At 50.4% G+C, this 18,765-nt stretch overlaps 8 protein-coding genes across 8 annotated transcripts; 3 read left to right on the top strand and 5 right to left on the bottom strand.

The window, feature by feature from the left end:
* Positions 1–266: 266 nt before the first annotated feature.
* On the top strand, positions 267–3,887 carry N7458_000800 (uncharacterized protein; the record flags this gene model as incomplete). Its single annotated transcript, XM_056904194.1, has 1 exon — positions 267–3,887. The coding sequence occupies one exon, from the start codon at positions 267–269 to the stop codon at positions 3,885–3,887; it is 3,621 nt and encodes a 1,206-aa protein (XP_056771961.1).
* An 883-nt stretch (positions 3,888–4,770) lies between these two features.
* On the bottom strand, positions 4,771–7,367 carry N7458_000799 (elongation factor G; the record flags this gene model as incomplete). Its single annotated transcript, XM_056904193.1, has 4 exons — positions 4,771–4,825; positions 4,894–6,923; positions 6,990–7,101; positions 7,162–7,367. 4 exons carry the CDS (start codon positions 7,365–7,367, stop codon positions 4,771–4,773), a joined length of 2,403 nt encoding a protein of 800 aa, XP_056771960.1.
* A 630-nt stretch (positions 7,368–7,997) lies between these two features.
* Positions 7,998–8,486, bottom strand: N7458_000798 (50S ribosomal protein L36; the record flags this gene model as incomplete). The annotated part of the gene is made up of 3 exons (XM_056904192.1): positions 7,998–8,037; positions 8,110–8,144; positions 8,226–8,486. The coding sequence occupies 3 exons, from the start codon at positions 8,484–8,486 to the stop codon at positions 7,998–8,000; spliced, it is 336 nt and encodes a 111-aa protein (XP_056771959.1).
* A 579-nt stretch (positions 8,487–9,065) lies between these two features.
* Positions 9,066–10,832, bottom strand: N7458_000797 (threonine dehydratase, biosynthetic; the record flags this gene model as incomplete). Its single annotated transcript, XM_056904191.1, has 2 exons — positions 9,066–10,583; positions 10,719–10,832. The coding sequence occupies 2 exons, from the start codon at positions 10,830–10,832 to the stop codon at positions 9,066–9,068; spliced, it is 1,632 nt and encodes a 543-aa protein (XP_056771958.1).
* An 896-nt stretch (positions 10,833–11,728) lies between these two features.
* rcf1 (respiratory supercomplex assembly factor RCF1) lies at positions 11,729–12,443 on the top strand (the record flags this gene model as incomplete). The annotated part of the gene is made up of 3 exons (XM_056904190.1): positions 11,729–11,769; positions 11,876–11,946; positions 12,019–12,443. The coding sequence occupies 3 exons, from the start codon at positions 11,729–11,731 to the stop codon at positions 12,441–12,443; spliced, it is 537 nt and encodes a 178-aa protein (XP_056771957.1).
* A 1,328-nt stretch (positions 12,444–13,771) lies between these two features.
* N7458_000795 (MARVEL domain-containing protein) lies at positions 13,772–14,382 on the top strand (the record flags this gene model as incomplete). The annotated part of the gene is made up of 3 exons (XM_056904189.1): positions 13,772–13,847; positions 13,912–14,197; positions 14,262–14,382. The coding sequence occupies 3 exons, from the start codon at positions 13,772–13,774 to the stop codon at positions 14,380–14,382; spliced, it is 483 nt and encodes a 160-aa protein (XP_056771956.1).
* A 637-nt stretch (positions 14,383–15,019) lies between these two features.
* On the bottom strand, positions 15,020–16,555 carry N7458_000794 (uncharacterized protein; the record flags this gene model as incomplete). Its single annotated transcript, XM_056904188.1, has 8 exons — positions 15,020–15,303; positions 15,362–15,423; positions 15,479–15,873; positions 15,928–16,027; positions 16,077–16,120; positions 16,168–16,297; positions 16,354–16,401; positions 16,458–16,555. The coding sequence occupies 8 exons, from the start codon at positions 16,553–16,555 to the stop codon at positions 15,020–15,022; spliced, it is 1,161 nt and encodes a 386-aa protein (XP_056771955.1).
* Positions 16,556–17,672: 1,117 nt separating this feature from the next.
* Positions 17,673–18,404, bottom strand: N7458_000793 (bZIP transcription factor; the record flags this gene model as incomplete). The annotated part of the gene is made up of 1 exon (XM_056904187.1): positions 17,673–18,404. One exon carries the CDS (start codon positions 18,402–18,404, stop codon positions 17,673–17,675), a length of 732 nt encoding a protein of 243 aa, XP_056771954.1.
* Between the last annotated feature and the right edge of the window lie 361 nt (positions 18,405–18,765).

The raw sequence follows: 18,765 nt of genomic DNA, 5'->3' as shown, positions 1-18,765 counted from the left end.
AAATCCATCCCTTTTGATGGGCCCTGTGAGGTCATTGCATGTAGATATGCTTAGATAATCGTCCTGTTCGACGCGCAACCCCGACATTGTAGATCGGCAACGAATGACTTGTGCAGATATTTGAGTTACTCCCACCATTTATTTTCCTCCCTCGACCTCCGACTCGGCCCCTTGATCCTTGCTGCATTCATGGTCGCACAAATTTGACAAGCGATGCTCGTTGCCTTCCCCCAAGGCTAGCTCCTCGCCCTCCCATCGGCAAATCGATGTCGCAACGACGCAACACCCCGGCCGATCGAAATTCAATGCCCCCAACAGATGGAAATACCCACGATGTGTCGCAAGGAAGTCGTTCGCTCGCACAGCGTTCCGACGGGGGCTCGTCTCGGCGGCCAGCTGTCCCCATGAGCGATGGTCGACCGAGCGGCGAGCTCGAAGGTAGTACACTAGGGAGCAGCTCTCGCGAAGGCGATCGAAGGACACCGGGGCAGCGCAGGACACAAAGCTCAGGTGGATTTCTGTTAGACTCGTTGCCGCGCTCGACAAGCCTGAGAATCGGCTCGCATCGACATCGTCCTTCAGAGCCACCGATAGAGAAACGAAGTGCCCCCGACGGTGATATCGTGGTATCCAAGAAACGTTCGCGCTTTCCGTGGAGTCGCCATAAGAACCCGGCATCTGAATCATCTCCAGTGGCTTCTGAGTCAAGTCCAATAGCCGCTGAACAAGCCCTAGCGCCACCTCCAGAGCTACAACAAGCCAAAACACCGACCCGCACGAGCTCTGGAACACATGATGGACAACAGGCTGCTGCACCCGGTATGGATAGGGACTCTCTTCAGATTGTGAACCTGGCCTTGAATTTGAACGAGTCTCGGAGGAGGACTGCCTCTGGGCTTGTACCTGGTCCAAACGGGCGGAGACCTCTATCCGTGTCGCAACCTGTGGCTACACCCTTGGAGTTCCTCCCACCAGCTTCCACTGGGAAGAGTGTACAGCGGGACTCTTCGTACCGTGATTACACTCAGATCCATGGTGATGGCTCCCTGGAGGGAGCTCAATCTAGTGCCAAGTCCCCGGTGGTGGATTTCCTGCCATCAACTGTTGCGAACGACAACCGACTGTACGAGTTCTCTGAAAGGACCCTCGCCCGTGCAGATCGAGCTCGTCGCCACTTTGAGCTTTTCCAGGAGTATCTGCGACTTCTTCCCTCGCTACCCCCACTGCGAAAACCCCAAGCTACCGACGATTCTGATTCTTCGGATGTTCCACCTGCCATCGCACCAAAAAACCGGAGCTATAATCCTCTTCAGATGATCCGGAACCGAAAGATCAGGTACCGAGAGAAATGTCCTATTGACCCAGAAGCTGAGGGTTGGCATGACGTCGACAAGGTTCATGAATGGGTCAACTCTATCCAGAAACAATACAGCGACACGACACATGATGAGATGCAAATTATCAAGCTTCCATCGTTTCAGCAAGGTCAACATCATGCATCTCACGGGGATACGCAGGATATCGAGATGACCGCCTCGCCTCCTGCCAGCCTGAGACATGTCAGTCGTACTAATAGTGTCAAAACAACTCGTCCACGTCTGGACTGGACGAGCTCTCCAGCAGAACTTCTAGCTGACGTTGCGTGGCTCGAGGACAGTTCTAACAGAGCGAAGGTCGTTGATCGCGATGGTAATAAACTCTACCCTGACCTTACCGAATTGGTCTTTATGGACAGCAGCATGGAGTACGCTCAGCAGATACCACGTCTGTCCGTTGAGATGGCATATCCCAACCAGGATGAGCTTCTTTCGCGCAACATTTCTCTGTCTAGCGCTCGGCCAGCTCTGGAACCTGAATTTAAGAGTGTTGGTCCAGGTCGGCACAAACACCGATTCCAAAGGCATTCCCACGGCCCACGAAGTCACAGTGCTTCTAGTTCACGAAAGCGCTCACGATGGGACAAAGTTAAGATGCGCGCTGGAAGCGTCTCTAGCGAGTCTAGCCAAGAGAGACGCAAATCTTCAGACCGAAGCCGCCGAGCTTGGGGGCACTCGCGAAAAGAATCCTCCAATGTTGCCGAACCAGGGATTCTCCGCTCAAAATCCCCGGCTGCTGCTGTTGTCAAGGACACCAACAGATCTGAGATTTCCGACCTTCCACCACTCAGTACCAAGGCCAGTCAAGTCGGCCGACAAGCCTCTTTCTCCTCAACTGGCAGCTTGGACCAAAAGTTCCATCCAAGAATGTCATTGGAGGCAATGGATAGCACTGCGCCCAACTCTCCTGCTCACGCAGGCTATTTCCCTAGTATTGCAGTTAATTTGTCTCCGCCTTCAAGTCGGTCTCCATCACCAACCAAGAAGGGACCCCTTCACAAGATTGTTTCTCGTCACGAGCGGAGCAAGAGCAAGCAAGGTTCTCTAGACTCCCGTGAACACGAAGATGAGAGCTTGAGTGCAGCTGTATCCCAGCGTTCTTTGCCGTCTCAGGAGCATTCGGAGCGACCACCAAAGCTTCAACCCAGTCCACTTCCGGATACTGTATCCTCATCTTATTTTGATGACCAAGGAGTTGAAGGGTACAGGGGGCGCAAGGGGCAGTATTTGCCGGAGTCTAAGCTGCGGGGAATCTTCAAAGGGCCCGGTCGGATTGCCGAGATTGTTGGCAACGAGGTTTCCAAGGTTGGAGACATGATTCTGAAGAAGGATACAGCTCCTGATTCACGCAAGTCGTCATCCGCGACTACGGTTGCTTCGGGCGACAGTGATTCAGACGAAGATGAACGGCGAGCTGATAAACGATCTGGGCCTAAGGGGCTACTACGACGCTTGCCCACCCTTACAGACGAGCCTGGTCGCCTCATACGTCGAGAAACCGAGAAGATCACATCGTCTCGAAGCTATAAACCCTCTCTACCAAATTTCACATCCCCACTACGACAAGATGACAAAAGTGGAGGGTCAAGCGATGCCATTGAGCTTGGCAGTCCTCGTGAGCGCTCAGTCCCACGTCGGCGACTCGATGAACAAGAAGAGCCGAAGAGAACTGGTCTGTCTCGGAGTAAAACGCTCGACTTTGGCCCCGCTCTGCAATCAGCCCGTGGTCGCTTGAAATCATCAAATGTGATCAAAGATTTTTCTAATCCTTTCAGTCTAACTCAGCCCCCTGTTACTGGACTCGCTCGGGCTCGGGCATCGCCTGGGCCTCCTGGCAAAGGGACTACTGGCATGTCTGGTGCGAGTCGGGCCTGGAGCATTTCAGACCGCAGTCTTCACTCACTAAATGACTCCGGCGTTCCGGGCAAGACTGAGATCGAGCGTACTCGTACTCTTCTTCTCTCGTCCGGAATCAAAGCCCGCGAAATCACCCGCAGAGCCCACAGCTCGAGAGATCCCCCTCACTGGCTTGCGAATTCCATAGACAACGGTTCCTCCTCTCGAGTCACACGTATTGGAGAGTTTGATACTGCTGCACAGAACTTCCTGCGTCGGTTTGAAATGACTCAATATTCGTTCCAACAATCGATGCATCATTTCTCCACTACCACCTCGTCCCCTCTACGCTCGCAGCTAAGGGATCTGGAAACCCTTGTCAGCAAAACGCTTACAACCCGCGTTCGAGCCACTGCTGATAGCGCGGAGGATCTATGTGTTCAGCTTAACACCACCAGCACGCTCGCCGTGAAATCCCTCAGCGATGCTCTCGACAGAGGTGTTCGAAAGCGTCGCCGCCGACTGCGTTGGGTTCGACGCACAGGATTCGTCGTGCTGGAATGGGCTCTCGTCGGCATGCTTTGGTGGGTCTGGCTAATTGTCATGGCGTTCAAGGTTGTACGTGGAGTCACCCGTGGAGCTATCTCTGGCGCGCGGTGGATCTTCTGGCTCTAATCCCAACTACTCGAGGCTATCGAGAATGCCCCTCAGCGAAATACTTGTTCTAATCTCGTCTTATCTTTTACTTCTTCTGTTATTGGCCGGTGAACTCGCTATTTTCCTCATAGCACGCATATACCCTTTTTTCTCGGTGTTCTTGGCTCTTAATGTCCGTTTTTTGGATGTCCACATACATGTCTTAATGAAACCTTCTGTAACATACACCAACTGGAGATATTATCCGGTACATAATTCTAGAACTCCGAATTCCTTCTCTATGTACTTCAAACGGGCCAAAACTACTCTCGACTGAGGGTTGCAGGGCAATGTGTCATGAGGGGACCTATCGCTCTTCTTCTTTGCGATACGATACGTGCAACGAGTAAAACGCAACAATGAGTCCATGAGTACCTCTCCTTGCAAGCAGAGTCTTACAAACCATGTAGCAAAGTTTTTCTAGACTACAATGGACCACACCTCCAATTGGGACAGATATCACAGGGTATTGACGTTTGATCTATGAGAAGATACCTAGAAAGAGTTGGTGGTGCGAGGGTCTATGTATTCTTCAGTTGTATTGTTCAGACAGGAGAGTAGAAAAATAATATCCCAAATTTTAGAGTACATGTCCCGGCCAAAAAAAGACGCAAGATGATATAATGCCATGACGCAATAAAGTAGAATGAGCGCCTTGAGTCCACCACAACAGTACTGTGAACAAAATCTTGTCTTCTCTATAACAAAGATGATTTGCGCTGTTTTTGATGTGGAACAGAGCCCAGATCCTGCCTGGGCCGAGGAAGTCGAATGTGAGGAATATGGCGGTGGTTGTACAAGAGGTGAAAGGAAGATGGCCAGGTTAGGGATTTCAGGCAGGACCTGGGGTGAATGAGCAAGCCTATTTCTTGTTCCGGTCGGCCTGGGCCTTCTGGTACTTGGCAATGAGCTCCTTCCTGAAAGAGGAAAACCGAATTAGTATGAGGATGTTCTGTCAAAGTTTTACGATGGAGTGAAAACGTACTGGACCTGTGGGGGAGCCTTCTCGTAGTGACTGAACTCCATGGTGTATTCACCCTTACCCTGAGTGGCAGCGCGAAGGTTGGAGCTGAAACCGAACATGCCGTTCAAACTGCAGTCGGCGTAGATAGTGAACTCGTCAACGCCAGTCTCAGTGTCGTTGATGGTGGCGCCACGCTTGTTCAGCAGGGCAATCACGTCACCCTGGAACTCAGACGGGGCAGTAACCACAGTCTTCATCAAGGGTTCCAGGACAGCGGGGTTACTTTCAGTGAAAGCCTTGCGGAAGGCCTGTTGGGTAGCATTCTTGAAAGCCATTTCAGACGAATCAGTCATGTGAGTGGCACCGTCGTTGATGACCATGGAGGTGCCGAGCACCTTGTGGCCGATAAGGGGACCCTTCTCGCAAGAGAGGTTGAAACCCTTCTCACAAGCGTACAAGAACTTCTCAGAAATACTGCCACCAACAATTTGCTGCTCGAACTTGTTGTCCTCGAGAGCACCGGTAGGCTCCATCCAACCCATGACACGGGCATAGTCACCAGCACCACCAGTCTGCTTCTTGAGCAAGTGGTCGAAATCGACACGTCTGCCAATGGTCTCACGGTAGGCGACCTGGGGCTGACCGGTCTCACAGTCAACGCGGTACTCACGGCGCATACGCTCCACGTAAATATCGAGGTGCAGCTCACCCATGCCAGAGATGATGGTCTGCTCGCTCTCGCTGTCGAAAGTCACACGGAAGGTGGGGTCCTCGCGCTGGAAACGGGCCATAGCCTTGGAGAAGTTGGCGGCATCCTTGGTCTGCTTGGGCTTGATGGAAAGCGAGATGACAGGCTCGGGAACGAACATGGAAGACATGCTGTAACCAATCTGTCCGTCGGTGAAGGTATCACCGGAGGCACACTCAACACCGAACACGGCGCAAATCTCACCAGCACCGATTTCGCTAACTTCCTCCATCTCGTTGGAGTGCATACGCACAATACGGGGGATCTTAACCTTCTTGTTGTTGCGGGCGTTGAACACGTTGGAACCCTTGCGGAGAGTACCCTGGTACACGCGAATATAGGTCAGCTGTCCAAAGTTGCTCTCCTCCAACTTGAAGGCCAAGCCGACAAAGGGAAGCGAGTTGTAGGAGACAAGCTTCACAGAGGCCTCATTGCGCTTCTGGTCAAGGGCAAGATTCTCAACCTCCGAAGGGTTGGGCAGGAAGTCAACGACACCATCCAGCATCGGCTGAACGGACTTGTTGGCCAGGGCAGAGCCCATGAAGACAGGTGTGAACTTCAGACCAATGGTGGCGCGGCGAATAGCAGCGCGCAGCTGGTCTTCAGTAGGCTCAGCCTCGTCCAGGAAGATCTCAGCAATCTCATCGTCCACATCGGCAAGGGTCTCAATAAGCATAGCCCTCCGCTCCTGTGCGATCTCCTTGACCTTGTCGGGAATTTCATCGGTCTCAAAGATCTCTTCACCGCTCTCGCCCTTGTTGTAGAGAGCCTTCATGCGGATCAGATCGACAACACCCTCGAACTCGTCCTCGGCACCAATTGGAACCTGAACGGCGGCAGCGGGCATCTTGAGCTTGGTGTTGATCTGGTCAATGGCCTTGAATGGATTGGCACCCATACGATCCATCTTGTTGACGAAGGAGATACGGGGGACATTGTAACGGCGCATTTGACGATCGACGGTAATGGTCTGTGACTGAACACCGGATACGGCACACAGGATCATGACAGCCCCGTCCAGAACACGCAGAGCTCTCTCGACCTCGATGGTGAAATCAATGTGACCGGGGGTGTCAATCAAGTTGATGTGGTACTTCTGGTCAACGCCCTCCTTATCCTTCTTGACCCAGTCACAGAAGGTGGCGGCAGATTGAATAGTAATACCCTTCTCACGCTCCAGATCCATGGAGTCCATCTTGGCACCAACAGAATCACGTCCACGGACCTCATGGATAGCCTTGATTCGACCGGTGTAGAAGAGGACTCGTTCGGTACAGGTGGTCTTACCACTGTCGATATGGGCCTAAGTAAAGCGGAATCCGTTAGCACGATAATCATAGACCATATGAATCTCCATAGTGATATATACCGCAATACCAATGTTGCGAACTTTGTCCAGGCGGGCAGCCTCAATGGGGTCGAGGTTGTCGATAATTGCGGCCTGCGACAGACTGTCCGGGCTCGCCGCAGCGGCTTCGAGACTAATACACCCAAAGAATTAACATTTGACAGCGGAAACCCATTTTTATAATCAGACTCACACTGCAGAAGCACTAGCAGAGGCAGCATTGCGGCGCTGCTCCCATTGCCTCATGACCGACTGATAAGCCGGCGCGACACCGGAGGGCCGCAATGCGGCCGTGGATGCGCATCGCAGACGCAGGAAGCTCTGGGACTGGAAACGGGTAGTACTGGTCAAGCCAGACACCGCACGGTACGGCAACCGTGCAAGAGAAGGAGTCCTCATGGCGACGGTCAACTCACACCAAGATTGGTCGAATCAAGTTGAGTTGAATGCGCGTGTTTTTGCGGGAAAAAAAGTTCGGGGAAGCCAGGAACACATCACGTGATGATCGACCTCTCAGGAACGACGCATTACGAGTGGCCTTCCAATGTACATAGATGGCTTACGTTTAATAGTTATTGAATTCGTTTAGATTGTTATTCTCGCATGTTGCAATAGTATCAATAATCTGACATTCAATCTTCAGAAGTCGAGGATGTGGGTGGAGAGAAATTTGTATAGAGATTGTTCGAGTTGATTGAAACATAAAAGACCAGCAATTCTAGTCGTAAAGCTAATGTACAAGTATAAAGACCCAAGCGCCGCGATATCCCAAAGTATTTGTGGGCGAGAAACAAGTATGCAAGTGTATGCCACCAATTGAAGAGTCGAGACTAAATCCCACGTATCCGGCCTGGCCAGACAGATCATTCATAACCAGAGTATAAGGACATCAATCGATGTGATTTCCATGTCGAATTCAATCCAGATATCACGTATGCTGATTCCGTCCAGTCGGGCCGGGGTCGGAGGTATCCAAATCATGCATGCCGTCGAAACAAAAAGCAGAGAGGAGAGTTATTGGCTCTCGCTCTATTTTCCTTGTCGTTGCTTGTGCTTGGGGTTCTTCGAGCTGGAGTAACATTCGAATTAGCACATCGGACTCTCGTCGGTAACTCCACAGCTGCCAAGGTCCAGGACTCACCAAATAATATACACACGGTTCTTTCGGCGGACAGGCTAGAGCTTTGAGTCAGTATCCACGACCAGACTTCCATCCAGAAAACACAGCGAAAATCTCGCAGAGTGCCAAATTCATACCTTGCATCCATCACACAGCCTCTTGACCGAAGAGCGGGTCTTCATACCGCGAACCTGCTCAATCTGCCGAGTCGCACCAACAGTGACAGCAACGGCACTGTCGCTCCCGGAGGAAGTAGCCCGCAGCCTCGTCAGGCTATTCCGGATCATATGCGAAAAGGGACGAAGAGACATGGCGCCAGGAATCGATCGGCGAGACACGGAGGGGAGGAGCTGGCGGAGGGCGCTGGGCGCTCCGAGGACGGTGCGGAGGGAGAACATTTTGCGGCTGTGTCGAGAATGAGGGAGTGATGGTGATGAGGCGCAGTGCCTCGGTGATCCTGGGTTCTGGATCAAGCGATTGAGATGCCGAGTCGTCGTTGACGATGTGCTCCGCGGGTTCTCGCGATGGGAAGATTGTTGCCCGGAGCTTTTGTATTGCCGAGTCGCCGAGTCCGCATTGCAGGAGACCCACTACACTACGAAGCACACGGCAGATAGACAACGCGATGAGATACTACAAAGTCCAAAGCTCTTTTGAAATCATAGATTTAGGGTATTTTAGATTTTGAATTATAACATCTTGCAGAGCCGTCTGTCAAGCAGCTCAATGGGGATTTGCAAAATATGATGATTTATATTGATGTACAAAAGTTATGGTAAAGGTGGAACCGATTTCCCAGTAGTCTATTCCGAATTAGAGACCAAACGCCGAAAATTGAGGGGGAATGAAAGCACATCAGACAAGAGTTGCACTTTTAAACCGCTAAAATAGAAACAAAACAACATGCATCATCAACCGAAATCTCCTCTGGATATCCGCATTTAGAACAGGGGCGAGATGCAATACAAGCAGGCTCATTAAGAACGCAGGAAGGTCTGGTAGCTGGGCGAATCGGTGTGCTCGCTGAACGGATAGCCCAAGTCCTTGAGGAAGGACTCAAGATCATCCTTCTCAGCAGCTGGACACTGGATCGCCGCGAGAACCTTGCCCACGTCGCCGCCATAGTTGCGGTAGTGGAACAGGGAGATGTTCTGGTTGGGGCGGAGGGTGGTCAAGAACTTGGCCAGCGCACCCGGTCGTTCGGGGAACTCGAACATGAATAGACGCTCGTCAGTTACGTCCGAGCGGCCACCGACCATGAAACGCACGTGGCGCTTCGCGAGTTCATCGTCGCTCAGGTCCCGGGTGGTCATGCCGGCATTCTCCAACTCCTCCAAGATCTTAGCAAGGTCGTCACGGCCGGTCTGGGCAGACAGAGAGATGCCCATGAGAACATCGGCCGAGTCATCACCAGCATAGCGGTAGCTGAAAGCAGTTACGGCGTGGGGCAGGATGACTTCGACAAGCCTGGCGAATGCACCGGGCTTCTCGGGGATCTTGACGCTGAGGAGGGCTTCCTTCTTCTCACCGAGAGCTGCGCGCTCGGCAACAAAGCGGAGGCGATCAAAGTCCATGTTCGCGCCAGACGTAACGGCAACGAGCTCACGGCCGGTGTCGGGGCTGGGGTTCTTGGAGATGTATTTCTTCAGACCCGCGAGGCTAAGCGCGCCGGCGGGCTCAATGACGGAGCGGGTATCCTCAAAGACATCCTTGATGGCGGCGCAGATCTCATCGGTAGAGACCTGGATGATCTCATCAATGACCTCTCGGCTAACCCGCCAGGTCTCCTCTCCAACAGACTTCACAGCCGCACCATCGGCGAATAGACCGACCTCCTTGAGGAAGACACGCTCCCCTTCATCCAATGATTTAGCCATAGCATTAGCGTCGTGGGCCTCAACACCAATGATCTTGACCTGAGGCGCAATACGCTTAAGGTAGACACCAATACCAGCAATCAGACCACCCCCACCAACACCGCAGAAGACTGCCTCCAGCTTATCCAAGTTCGCCTGGCGCAACAGCTCCATACCGATAGTACCTTGACCGGCAATGACGTACGGGTCATCGAATGGTGGGATGTTGGTCAGACCATGCTGCTTCTCCAAGCGGTGGGCCTCGTCCTTGGCGGCATCAAAATCATTTCCGTGGAGAACCACACTGCCTCCGAGGCGGGCAACATTCAGGTGCTTGATGGCGGGGGTACCGGAAGGCATAACGATGGTAGCGGGAATTCTCAGCTTGCGAGCAGAATAAGCGACACCTTGTGCATGGTTGCCTGCAGAGCAAGCAATGACACCCTTCCACCGCTGCTCGGGGTTCAGATGAGCCATCTTGTTGTAGGCGCCGCGAAGTTTGAAGCTGAAGACGGGCAACAAGTCCTCTCGTTTGAGGAGGACTCGGCTCTCAAGCCGGTTGCTGAGGTTGACGGCATGGTGAAGAGGGCTCTCGTCGATAACATCATAGACTCGTGATGTTAGGATCAATCGCAGATACTGGATATCGCACGGCCGCGGGTTAGAACAATTCAATTGAGTTTGAAAAGTACAAGTCGTGGCTTACATCGGGGTATCCATTGGGGAGTAGGAAAGCGTTAGGAATGCCCCAGTTGGGAGGCACTCCGGGGATACGCTCAGCGCGCTCGGAGGGGGAGTTGGAGCGGCGGTATATTCAGTCAAAGCCAAGCCACTCATCTTGGGACTGACGGGCGACGTCGTCCCGTTCATGATGGGCTCTTCAGACATGGCGATTCTGACCGATGTAAATTCACCCGAAAAGGTGAAATCAAAAAAGTTCAATGGCTTGGGAGAGGGGTACGAAGGCCAATAGGAAATTCTTGCCCCTCTGACTCTTTTTTCTTGCGGAGGCGGGGACCGCGATCGGAGCCAGAGACTTATGTCATCAACTTGATACTGATAAGTTAAGTTAGTTAGTTAGTTAGTTAACTAACTATAGATCCATCTAATGCCAGATGCTAGCTTGATATAGATACATGGAAATAGACTCGATGTTACATGTTCAAGTCATATGCAATCAAATGTCATCATTCTTGTTCAATTGAGAGCTAGAGGATGTGATAACGTCTCAGAGAATGACAAGAAGATGCCATTTTGAGATCTTACATAAGCGAATGGCGGTCGGGAAGCCACTTGACTAGAAATGGCGTGCTTTTACTGTTCAGAGCCGGTTAACTAGTTAACTAACTGTTATTATTATTAAATTCAAATATCATAAAATCCATGGACAATTGACTAGATAGTAAAGAACTGCATCATGCCTCTCATTGATCCAATCCAGCCTAACCAGCGCGACAAGACCAGACACCAAGACAATTGTACGGCGCCTCGTAGTGTTACCGCCCATGCTTGCATCGATCGCTGTCAAGAAAAACTTCTTGGCGACCTCGCGACGTCATGCTCGACCAAGCAACTCTTACATGTCACCAACAATCATCAACCTCAACTTTAAATCGACACTAAAGAAATTGGGCAGCGTCGATAACTGAAGCATTCATCTCGGCCAGTGTATCTATACGTTCATGCCCCACGAAAACTAGCTCAGCCGAGTATTCCGATCGCGCGACCGACCTGCAATCCGACCACAATATCTCACGAGAGATCCTCCACGACCCCCTCATATCATGAATCGCGAGCCTGTTCCCTCGTCCTTTGAGGACAATCCGTATGTCACGCAATACCTGTGATCACTCGAGCAGCAATGGAAGCTAGATCGAAGGGCAACCGCGACCGAGATCGCTTGTGCGCTAACATTACTTCCTTCACGACAGCCAATTCAAGGAAGAGACTGGCGCCCAGAAATTTACCCGACGCCTGAAGGAAGAGCCTCTGATTCCACTCGGTGAGTCTCATCCCCAAATCATGTACAATTTCCCCCCATCAACATGCTAACCTCTTCTCTTCACCACTACAGGATGCGCCGCAACATGCTACGCCCTCTACCGCGCCTACCGATCCATGCGAGCCGGCGACTCCGCCGAAATGAATCGCATGTTCCGCGCCCGTATCTATGCCCAAGCCTTCACACTAGTCGCCCTCGTCGCCGGAGGAATGTACTTCAAGACAGAGCGCCAGCACCGCCGGGAGTTCGAGCAGGCGGTGGAAGAGCGCAAGGCACAGGAGAAGCGCGACGCATGGCTTCGGGAACTGGAAATCCGCGACAAGGAGGACCGCGAGTGGCGAGAGCGACATGCGGCCATTGAGGCGGCGGCGAAGGAGGCAGGGCAGAGGCCGTCGTCCAAGGAGCCGGATGCCGCTCGGTCAGCGATTGAGCCGGCGGATGAAAAGGCGATCGGGGTTTTGGATGCCGTGCGGGCTCTGCTGTCAAGGGAGAACTAAGTTCAGTACAGAGCACTACTGCCACTAAGTGTGTGTACTATGCTATACTTGGAGCCGATCATGGCACATGTAAAATAAAAGGAATAGCCCTGGAAGTGTATGATTTTGTATATGGGGTGCTCTCATCTCCACCATACATGACTCTGTGTCCCGATTCATCATTCTGAAATCATGATCGTATCATCCGATAGAATGATCAGAGATCGGGCGAGTCCGATATGACTTCATGGTGCATATCGCGATCCGGGTCTGCTCACGATACTCGTATTAAACCGGAAGGACAGTCTCGTGACATGAATATGTCGGGCAGATGAGGCCCACTTGTGAATCCTTCAACTAACTAATCAGGCAAAGCCAGCTCTAATACAGTACTCCGTATATAGTCCACCCCATCGAAACCGGGCATTGATGGGCGTAAAAGCTTTTTCCTTGTTGATCTTTTGACTTTTTTCCCCTTTCAGGGCCAGGCAGTCGCAGGCACGTATACTACTTCTCTCGTTGTCGGGGGCGGTCGAGATTCGGAGGAACCGATGGACGATCGCCCGTTCTGGCATCCTCTTTGGACGGCCTCGGTTCCTTTTCATGTGAGATCGACAAACCCAGCGTCACAGAGTCGGCAGAGTTTGCCAATCCGATGTAGCGCCAAAGTACAGCCCAAATTTCAGTCACGGGCAATTGAATCGTCAATATTGATTTGAGCTTTCTTTTTTGTGTTAGCGAGTACAGTAAAACCGTGATCAAAATGCATCCTGTTGGACTATACATGCCAAAATCCGGGGAGCGGGCACAGGAACCCAACCCCCAGGGCTTAACATCGGGCGTGCCAAGATGTGGTTCTTGCCCAAAGTACCAGGGGCTAAGGATTGCCTTTTCCATAGTTTAATCGCCCTAAAGCTTTTTCGATCAAGAGTCCCTGCCGGGATTCCGTGGTCCACCCTCACATCGGGTTGTTCCCGGAGGTCTAACTCGGCGCCTTCAGTCCTTGACTATTGACTAGTTCCTTCGAGTTAGTGCTTGCCCTGCAGGGTCTCCCCGACTCCGAGGCATATACGGTCCCCATGACGTCTCGCCACGAATCAGGAACGCCTCGGTCTGATATGCATTTGGATTAGAATTTTTCTCAACCTTCTGCTAGCTCTGAAATCTGCTCCCTCAGTATATAACCCAGTGGACACCCGGCGAGGCTGAAGTGGATCTTATTCTTTTCCTCACAGTTCAACATACGTACAGTCTGAAACCCGACCAGGAGAAAGTCTCTTTCACAAATTCGATCAATTACAGTATATTCCGGAGCTTCAAGATTACCAATTGTCCCATACACGCCCATCATGTTGCCTTGGGTCTATCCTATCCGCCTGGTTCAGGGCCTCTTCGCCTTTGCTACCATTGGCTTGACAGCCTACAGTTGGTGCCCCGTCAATTGACACGTGAAAGTCGCCAGTCACTCATACTAATCTCCTTAACACAGTCATTGCCTCTCTATACGATGACTGGTCGTTCTCGAATGTGATCTATTTCATGCTTTTCAATGGCTGCTGGACTATCGCTGTCGCAGTTCCCTACCTGGGTCTCGCCCCTCTGTGGCTGCCGCGCTTCTCCCATGAATTCGTGATTCCTGCTATGGAGTTTGTCACCATGGCCCTCTGGCTCAGTGGCTGGATCGCGCTGGCAGCTATGATTCCCAAGCCTGATGTCTGCAACTATGCCACCTGCCACGCTCTTCAGGCGACCATCGTCATTGCCGCAGTTGAGTGGTGAGTTATCCATGCACCGCGCGTAGGAAATTTCTGAGCTAGGAAACTCTAACATGAGGAATAGGGCACTCTTCGCGTTCACCAACGTGTACGCGTTCAGGGACGTTGCCAATTCCCGCCGCAACCACCACAACCATGAGCAGCAGCCGGCTGTCTCCGAGGTGACTGCCCCCGAGAGCGTCTAGATGGGACTACGACGACATCCGACCACAGACCGAGATAGTCATGTCTGCATCTATCATATCATATGCCAGACATGTATTGCATCGGCTGATTCAACAACTTAATGCTCAATAATACATAACAATAACGCATGGGCCTACACGAATCTACGAATCAACACGGGTGGATCTACGGGCGAACTTGATCATTGATCATCGGCGTGGTGTTATTTTTATAACGTGCTTTCTAGCCTATAAGATAGGCTTCCTTAGGATACCATATATCATTGTACCTTGATAATTCAATAATGATACTTTTAATGATGATTTATTTCGAGTTCCTACGTCAAGAGACCTCAAACTAATCGGTCATGTAAACATACCTGGCTTCTTCTGTACGATATCGAGCAGCGTTTACGTGTATCAACCTTGAACGAAACTCTGTCAAACATCAAATCAGCCCGTCAGAATGGTTCATTCATAGTTTGCAATAACCGCGCTCATATAACCGCGAAAAAGGAAAAAAAGGAAAGAAAAGTATTCAGGAAAAGACAGAACGCCCGGCTAAATTTTCAGATGCAAAAGACAGGCTCAAAGAGACTGATAAGTCGGTTCACCAGGAGAGAGAAAAAGAAAATAAGTCACCCATCACAAATGAGAATCAACCCAGGTCCATGCCATCAAATTGCCCATTCAACTGGAAGGACCCGCACTGGAAGGGCCCGCCCGCCTTCTCGTGGTACCCTAATACCTCCGCGTACATGATAGTCTTCCAGACATCGATCGGAAGATCTGCTTCAAGAAATGACCAGTCGAAGGACTGTGGTGCCGTAGGCTCGTCTTCAGGGTCATGATACGCGGCGAGATATTGGGATTCGAGTGCTTCGACGGCGGAACAGCGTTTTTCTGGATCGAATTGGAGTAACTTATCTAGTAAGTTGATTGCTGTAGGTGTGTAAGTCAGTAAACATTCAAATTGAGCAAAGGAATAAGGGCTGAATACCTTTTCTGTTAGCCTTAGGGATGACAGTCGCCAAAGATTTACGAGGTCGCTTCGGAAGGGATCTGATAAAAGTCAAAGTCTGCAGTGGATAAAAGTTAGTAATGGTTCACAATGCACAATTCAAAATCAGGGTCGGGTGCGGTTGGATCACTAACATTCTGACTCGTTATATTGGCAACGACATTATCCGGTGGATTTCCCAGCAACTGTGTGATGACACAGAACTGATCGATATGATTCTTCCCCATGAAAAGAGGTTGACCCGTCATCATCTCGGCGAAGATACACCCGGCACTCCATATATCGACTTTCTCATTGTATCGTCTCCATGTGAGCATGATCTCCGGTGCTCGGTAGTATCTTGTCGCCACATAACCTGTCATTTGTCGTTCTTGCACGCGAGCTAGTCCAAAGTCACAGATTTTGAGATCGCAATTTTCGTTGACTAGGATGTTGCTTGGTTTGAGGTCGCGATGAACGACACCGGCTGAATGTACGTATTTGAGGCCTCGCTAGAAACGACATTAGTGACAAGAATTGAATCTGGGGGTAGAGAGGCTATTTACCATTATCTGATATAAAAAGTATTGCGTAAATTGATTGTCGACTTTCTTCGTTTTTAAAAGGGTCTGGAGATCCGTCGCCATGAGATCGGTGACGAGATATCTTGCGAGCTATTAGCCCGATCCCTTCAAGATGGGTCATACGTACTTACATTTCTTCAGATGGGGAGATAAAAATATCGTTTAAGTGAATAACCTGCATCCTGGTCAATATGTTATTTGGGTAGTTATTGGGTGACGAACGTTATCATGCTGCAGTTGTTTCAATAATTTGACCTCGCGGTATATATGTTTGGCGATATTGGCTGTCTTGAATGGCGCATAGAGTTTCTTTATGGCAACGGTCGAGTGAGAAATTTGGTCTCTTGCGGAGCTTCAGATAGAGACAGTTAGCTTCAGGCAGGCATTTAATTGAGAAGGACATCATACCAGACAAGACCCGAGATGCCCATACCAACAGGCTCCAAATTTTGATATCTGCGACACAATTCTTAGAATACGGATCAAGCTATGGTCACAGAACTTGATCAAACCTTTCCGTGGTCTCAAACAGAGTACCCATTATGTCCTTCTGGGTGAATTGGGCCATCTCTTGCCCATGGATAGGTGTGTTACTCAATGACTTAGACATGGTGAATGTCGAGGACTTTCAGAGAAATAAATTATTCATCATATCATTATCATGGAGTACTTGTGGCTAGTGTTCACATTCGATGTAAGAGCTCTGAAGAACAGAGGAAGACTATGGGGTCATGGCGCTGTTATATCAAAAGATGCCCATGCAGAGATCTACAAGACCCATGTTTGACCTGTAGCCTGTGGCGTGTGGCAAAGCCTCTTTGTGACATCAGTGGCTGGTACATGAGGCCCGAACAAGAGCACAGTAACTTACTCCGTACAGAAGCTTTGCTAATAATACAGTGATGTTCCATAAGTTTTTAACACACTCTGTACCTCACCGCCATCACCGCCTACTATATTTGTGTACAAGGGATACGGCTTACTTTACTATCACCCCCTAAACGAAGAAATTTTGGACCTCATCAATTTGCTCGCAATCATCAACTCATAATTTTAACGGCCATAAAGAAATTAATTGGTGGGAGTTGATAAACTCAGCTCCATCACACGGGATTTGGCGGGCAGAATATTATATAATCCCGGAAATGTGGGGCTGTGTGTTAAAAATTTATGGAACATCACCGTCATAATATTCCTCGCAAGCTTCAGTTCTTCAACCTCGTTTGCTGATGAGCTGCGGCCCCACATGATCAGCGAAGACTTCCAGAGCCATTGGTCGGCTGTGTCTTCCAGACAATCGACGAGCTGCGTTCGCTCCACCGTTGCCGTTCAACCCATGTCCATGACAGCGCGGCTGTCGCTTTCGTTTGCGGAGGGTTTGGAAATCTAACGGTCGGGCCAAACCACCCGCAAGGTTGCTATTTTGATTGGAAGGCTCAGTGAGCCGGAATAGTTGAACGATGTCCGTGTCTCATGACCCTGTCTGTATCTCCGCGGGTTTAAGATGAGATGTTTGATTTGAGTTAGCCATGCGCGGAAGTTGAATCCTTTTCAAGGTACAGGGCACAGCACGCAAGAGCTACTGTAGCTTTTGGAATCATATGACGTCAATGCTGCCGTATTGGGTTTCATAATAGGCTACCGTATAAAAATCTCGCATTAAATACAATTTTGCCTTAATTCAAAAGAAAAGAACCTGGCTATAAGACCAGCAGTCAGACCAGCAGTCAGGTCGGAAGATCAATAAAACTATCAAACATAGATTCAGGACATCGCCCGTAACTAGCAACCCCTGCTGGAAGGGTGACCGACTGCTCAGGTGCCCCTGGTTCTTCTAATACCGATCCATCGGACCACGTACTCGTTGAAAAGGCCGGAGAGGGGCATTTAAGCTGCCCTGAGCTGCTTTCAAGGACGCTTTGCGTCATTTTGGCAAGCTGATTGTTGATACTTTGATGCTCGCATTTGGCGTGTTCAAAGATCATGTTTTTGAGGTACCACAGCTCGTCCTTCAATAGGCCCACCTCGGACAGCAAGGAAGCGTGTTTGGCTGTTTCCGTGTTCAACAATCTCTGCATCTTTGCGTGCTCCTTCTTCTTCTTCTTTCGGCATTTGTTGGCGGAAATGCGATTGCGCTCAAGATGCTTGGCTCTCTCCGGGCTGATATCCTCGGTCTGTTTTGTAGACTTCGTTGAAGACTTCGTTGAAGACCGCCGAGTCCGTTGAACTGGGGTTTCTGGCGTTTCTGACTGTTGGTTTGTAGCTGGCATATTGGAAAGCGGTTCCTCCAATGGCTTTCCTAGCAGGAAATCCCTCTCGCTTTGAGTTGGAGTGAAAGGTGATAGCCATGGGAATTGCGTTGTGCCCAATGTAGATAGTTGTAATGGTTGTAGCGTAGAGCAGTTGATTGAAGCATCCCGCGCAAGGCCCGAATTGGAAGGATAAAGTAGTGTTGCCATCCTTGATGGAGAATTAAGGGTAGATATATTCAGTGGAGATCGAAGCTATCGAACAGGAAGTTATTCAACAAGACGAGGAAAAATCCTGGACTTTTCACATTAATATACTTGGGAATTAACCTAAACAAACCAAACGAGAGATGACACGCGGATAGCGGAGACCACCATCTTGGTCTATGACGCTTATTGAGAGCCAAGCATGTTAAGGACGAGGCTGGCTTTGGTTGAGGAATAACCTGGTAAACTTAGGCCAGGGTTCTCGCCACCCCACCATCTACTTGGGACGGATGCCTCAGCCGTTTCCAAGGAACCGAAAACTAATTAGAATTTATGATGAAGGGATCGGAGCATCCCTTCGAAC

Source organism: Penicillium daleae, assembly GCF_028827525.1.
Source record: "Penicillium daleae strain IBT 16125 chromosome Unknown utg000001l_segment0_segment0, whole genome shotgun sequence".
Classification (NCBI taxonomy): Eukaryota; Fungi; Ascomycota; class Eurotiomycetes; order Eurotiales; family Aspergillaceae; genus Penicillium; species Penicillium daleae.
This window is presented reverse-complemented; position numbering and strand designations above follow the sequence as displayed.